Source organism: Staurois parvus, unplaced genomic scaffold (assembly GCF_062004578.1).
Source record: "Staurois parvus isolate SC_StPar_1 unplaced genomic scaffold, SC_StPar_1.0 ptg000096l, whole genome shotgun sequence".
In the NCBI taxonomy this organism is placed as follows: Eukaryota; Metazoa; Chordata; class Amphibia; order Anura; family Ranidae; genus Staurois; species Staurois parvus.
Window position 1 is genome coordinate 868,271 of NW_028317892.1, and position 5,903 is coordinate 874,173.

Consider the following 5,903-nt stretch of genomic DNA (forward strand, 5'->3'; position numbering starts at 1 on the left):
CAACCTTCTCATCATCACTGTTTTGGATGTAATATGTATTACCTGAATGTGTCTGAAGCATGTCTTTCCGGCACACAGTCAACCAGGACTTGCATTTGAGCTAGATGTCTGATATAGGTGTGTTAAAGTGCTCAGATTATGCCCAAATCCATCCTTTACACTTTATGCATCTTCATAGGTATTTCAAAAACCTCAGCCTAAAGCCAATGCCATCCAGAGGTCCTTGTAATTCTATTGTCCTTGAACGATAATTAAAAGAATGGTGGTATGGAAATTAGATACAAAATGTAGACACATTTTAAAAGCATATAAACTGTATTCTCATTAAGTGAAAATTGGTAAGCTGACCTTTGGAATGTGATTATTTGCATTAAAAAAAGCAGGAAGCAGGTTGATGACTTTTTAACGCCTCCCTCCTGACTCCAGCAAGCTGTCAAATTTCACACTTTGGATGCTTGAGCTAGTATTTAGGAAAGGACACAAGAGCAGAAAGGCAGATGACAAAGTAGCAGCACCATGGATGTCCCTGTGCTCATTTATTTTCTTCTAGCCCTCATTTTGCTGGCTGACTGCACTGAGCTACCTTTTCAGGAGAGGATGCTTCTCAAAGCCTTGGGATTGAATGGAAGACCAAAACCAGTCTCTCCTGGCCCCGTACCAAACGCACTTTGGAAAATCTTTGAGGCAGGAATAGATACAGAGAATCCTTGTAGGATTGAGGGCTTTCACGTTCCAGGGAACATTGTGAGATCCTACCGAGATCAAGGTTGGTAAACTAATCTGCTTAATGCTTTAATATAATATGTATAATTAATTTTCAGTGTGCATGTGTTTATATATATATATATATATATATATATATATATATATATATACATATACATACACACACACATATACATACACACTCACTTTTTTCTTTCCATTTTCATATACAGGATAGCCATAATACTTTTTGTGTAATATAATTTTAAGTATGTTCCAATGTTCCATGATGACATTCATAATTGTCCATAATTTAAGTATTTCTTTCTAGTTATTGGCGTAATATATATGTTTAGAAATTTGCTACATATTCATAGATTGAACTGCAGTCTTACTAACATTTATCCTAAGGACCTTGTTTATCCACATTTTATTTTCAAGCATTCACAAATCCAGCAACATAATAACAATCAAATAGCACACAACCCCCTATTCCCTAATAAGATACCAAAGCAAGCCAGCCTAAAAATACCTTCACCCCAAAGGAACAACAACTATATAATACAGCAGGCTTGAATATAGAACCACCAATAAGTAACATAAATAAATAAATATTTGTGAAAACTTTTCAGTCCAAAAAATAGTCCTGCACCATGTGAAAACGTGAAAATAATGCTCAAAGCAGATCTATGTATCTTGATTCCACAGGGGTCGATAATGAATTCCAAAAATTCTTCAAAAACCTGACATAAAACAAAAACTAAACATAGTGTATTAACTTTGGATAACAGAAAATGTGCCACTCATGCTACATGTAAAATCAATCAAGTGCCACAGCAATCGTGGAAACAGGAGAGGAGAAAGAAAAAAAATATATATAAAACTTATATAAAATAAACAAATATAAATTAAATAAAAATAACAATAGAAATACAAAACTAATAAATAAATAAAATGAATAAAATAACTCCAATAAGCAAATCAAAACTAAAATAAAATATAAAAATATTGCACACAAAAATCCCTATACCCATAAGGTATACTGCACACAAAGTGAAAAATAAAAACTAGATGAAAGTGGTCCCACTGCAAACGGTAAGGTAAAAATGCATAATTACCCTAAGGTAAAAATAACCAGCAAAATATCCATAAGTGGGATGAAACTTCTTCAAAACGCCATATACTTCACAGGATACTCTTCCACAGACCTCATAAACAGATCAGGGGTCAGTATTATGGTAAAGTAAAAATGCAATTTATTTATCCAACTTGCATAAAAGAAAGCTGAAATCGGCATCCATAATGGGAGAAAAAGAAGACTACAATCGGCGTCCACATGGAAAAAGGAAAGTCTAATGGCCACCTCCAATGGTGGTAAGTGGAAGTCCTTAGGGATAGGAACAGCCGCGTGTTTCCACGATTTCTGTGGCACTTGATTGATTTTGCATGTAGCACGAGTGGCACATTTTCTGTTGTCCAAAGTTAATACACTATGTTTAGTTTTTGTTTTATGTGAGGTTTATGAAGAATTTTTGGAATTCATTATCGACCCCTTTGGAATCAAGATACATAGATCTGCTTTGAGCATTATTTTCACGTTTTCACATGGTGCAGGACTATTTATTGGACTGAAAAGTTTTCACCAATATTTATTTATTTATGTTACTTATTGGTGGTTCTATATTCAAATCCAGCAACATAACTTTTTTTTTACTTCAGCATAGTAAGCATAATGTCTGGAAAACTTTGGTAAATAGGTATGGAGACTTTGCAGACCTTTCTTTAATTTCTAAGTCACAGGGGTAAATGTACTAAAAGGCAAATAGATGGTTCAGTTTGCAAGGGAAGTTGCCCTTTACAAGGGAAATTTCCCCCAGAGCTTGGTGAATGTGATGACGTTTCACTTTGCAAAGATCATGTACAAGTGAAAAAAAATGCGTTTTTGCTTGCACTCGATTGGATGATGGAAGTCAGCAGAGCTTCACCACTTTCCCTAAACTAGGAGGAAAAATTATTTTCAAAATGTAACTTCCTTTGTAAAGTGAAAATCCCTTTTGCCTTTAGTAAATCAACCCCACCAACTCAGAACAAGCAGATTAGGAATTCTCACTAACATTCCTGATCTACCAACTTGATTGAGGTTAGTGTCTCAGAGTATCAAAGCCAGAGACAGCCAGGCATCTAGACTTTTCAACAGTAGGATAGCAATGATAGTTTGTTTCTGACTTTCACTGTATTTAGCAGAATGTACTTGGGAAAATAAAATAGCCACTTAATTTTACCCCAATGGATTGTTGCCCTGCCCTAAGGCTTGTAAGGAATAACCATGTATGTACAGGTGATAGTATGGTTTGTGTTTATTCCTAGATTGTAAACCCTAACGAGCAGGGCTCTCTGTTTCCTCTTCTACCAAATTGTATTGTAACTGTAATGTCTGCCTTCATTTTGTAAAGTGCTGCGCAAACTGTTGGTGCTATATAAATCCTGTATAATAATAATGCACTTGTAAAAAGACAGTTTGTGGATCATAAACTCAGATCTTGATTCCATCTCTTATCTATCACCATGCAGATGAGGAAGTTCTCTGACCATAAACTATTAAGTTACATCACAGAACTCACAGAAAATAGTCTTTATCAGAAGCAATAGCAGCTGCAAAAAAAACATGTTTTTACTGTTGCTGATTTCCCTGAGAAAAGTTGTGTCAGCTGTCCACTCCCTCTCTCTGCCATTCATTTAACACATGCATGTCAAGCTGATGTTTTCGGTCCATGCAGCACAAATATTTTTTTGTGGCCCTGAGACCATTTAATGATGTCAATTAAATAAGCGCCAATCTGTTAAACAAAAGTTTATGAACGCTATATTTCCTTACATCATTTTTACAGCTGAAAATTTTCCGAAATGTTTTCTGGACCATTTTCCTTAGAATAACATAAGCTGCAATCGTCAGTGTAATAATAATTCCCAAAGTGCTATAACCTTCTTCTAGAATTATTCAAGTGTGGACCTCAGAAAGCATATTGTGACCACTTGCAAATGTATTCCACTCAGATACACCTATGGTCAGGGGCGGAATGACAACTCATGGGGTCCCCGGGCAATAGGGGATCATGGGGCTCTGTGTCCTTGCCCAAACTCAAAAAAGCCTATGAAAAAGGTACCAGGGGCATCTCATGGGGCCCCCTACTGACCCTGGGCCCTCGGGCAGTGCCCGAGTTTCCAAATGGTCAGTCCGCCCCTGCTTATGGTTTAATTTTACTTTGACATCCCTTCTTTAACATATAATCTTTGGCACACATAGGCAGTCCAAGTCAATGTTTAGGAGAGAAATAGGGACAAAAGATGATTCAACAACGGTCGAAGCATGTTTGTATATCTGAATGTCATGTTACTAATGTGCAACTTAACTGTAGTATGAGAAATATACAAAGCTTGTCTAATTTATAGATATTTAGGTTCCCTATGAATATCTATAAATCTCCACGCACATCCCAGTGTGCATATCCATGTATGCCAGATGTACACTCCAGGATGTGCATGGAGATCTGTGCAGCCACCACGTATATCCCACTCCGGTGAAGACTGCCCCTTCACAGGGGTGTACAGATCGGTAGGCCCATGTGAGTAAGGCCTGAGAATACCCCTTGCTTTGGAGAGATTTCCTCTCACTTCCTGTTGTGTCCCTCAGAGCAAAAGTGAAGGTAACTCTCACAAACAAGATATAGACAGAATAAAATGTAATTTTGGATCTTAACCATTACTTATTCCATCCAAAAGTGAGCTACAATCTTATTTCATACTTGACATGTTCTTGTTCAAATAAGTTACATAAATATTTATCCATTTCTCTTCCACAGGACCTTTCATCTCCAATGAAGTACCACACAAGTCCTTGTGCTTCAAGAAACATCTCTTCTTTGACCTTTCTGTAATTGAGAAAAAGGAGCAGGTGACCTTTGGCCAACTTGAGATCAAGTTCAAGCACAATACATATCATGGACACGAGTTCCAGCTTCGTTTGTACCGTCCACTCCATATGTCTTTAAAGGTAATGCGAGACCACCATACAAACAGGAAAATTCTTTTTGCACAGTCCTTTCGTCTACTTCACAAGTCTCTTAATTTCAATCTGACAAAGGTAGCACAGGACTGGACCACCTCTGAGAACAATATGGGTCTAGTTATGGAAATATTTGCAGGTGACGAAGAAACAGTTAACAAATTGTCCCAACTGTGTGAACAAATTCATTCTTTTGTCCACATCTCTCTGGTTACAGTATCACTTGACGCTACTAGCTGCAAAGCCTCGAGATCCAAAAGAAGTGCAGAGTCGTCATTGCCAACTCCCAGTAACATATGCTCAAAAAGGCGTCTCTACATTGACTTCAAGGATGTTGGCTGGCAAAACTGGGTTATTGCTCCACGAGGCTACATGGCCAACTACTGTCATGGAGAGTGCCCTTACCCACTGACAGAGATGCTTAAAGGTACCAACCATGCTGTGCTACAGACATTGGTGCACTCTATAGAGCCAGACATCACACCACTCCCTTGTTGTGCTCCCACTAAGCTATCACCCGTCTCTATGCTATATTATGATAACAATGACAATGTTGTGCTAAGACATTATGAGGACATGGCTGTAGATGATTGTGGGTGCAAATAAATAGGGTTTTTTGAATGATTATTATTTCAACCTAGACTCTCATGCAGCATTTGGATTTATAAACATATGAGTTATCTACTTCAATTCTACAGTATATTGTCCAGCAATCCTATGCCCACTGGCTTATTGTGGTATTAACACTGGCTTTAAGATGTTCTGATGACTGAAAAACAGACACCTGTCAAATAGCTAAATGTGAACCTCATCAGAGTAACGTAAATGTAACATCCCCAATATGAACTGCTTATGGACTTTAATCGTGAAAACACTAGTTGACTGGATATCCCTTCTGGACATTTTCTGTCCTATGTAGATAAAGTGAACCATACAAGGGCTATGAACTAGCTGGACATAGAGGTAACACTAGAAGTTACAAAGCTGGACCAAATAAAATAGAGACATCACTGACCTAGCAAGATGGCAGAAGTGTGAATAACAAGATTGATAATACACTTTGGAAGCTGTATATGTTTGTAATGTAAATTTGTATTTGATTGTTTGCCGAGGATTCAACAAGGTCTTTAGAGAA

General features: G+C 37.4%; 1 protein-coding gene across 1 annotated transcript; it reads left to right on the forward strand.

The window, feature by feature from the left end:
* The first annotated feature begins 516 nt into the window (after positions 1 to 516).
* Positions 517 to 5,903, forward strand: LOC149467929 (derriere protein-like). The gene is made up of 2 exons (XM_089670959.1): positions 517 to 766; positions 4,566 to 5,903. The coding sequence occupies exons 1-2, from the start codon at positions 517 to 519 to the stop codon at positions 5,372 to 5,374; spliced, it is 1,059 nt and encodes a 352-aa protein (XP_089527085.1). The 3' UTR covers positions 5,375 to 5,903.

Excerpts from the sequence above, each read along its gene's own strand:
- LOC149467929 (XM_089670959.1), top strand. The coding sequence starts at position 517 with ATGGATGTCCCTGTGCTCATTTATTTTCTTCTAGCCCTCATTTTGCTG. Across the intron at positions 767-4,565 it reads GAGATCCTACCGAGATCAAG|GACCTTTCATCTCCAATGAA; the intron begins GTTGGTAAACTA and ends TCTCTTCCACAG.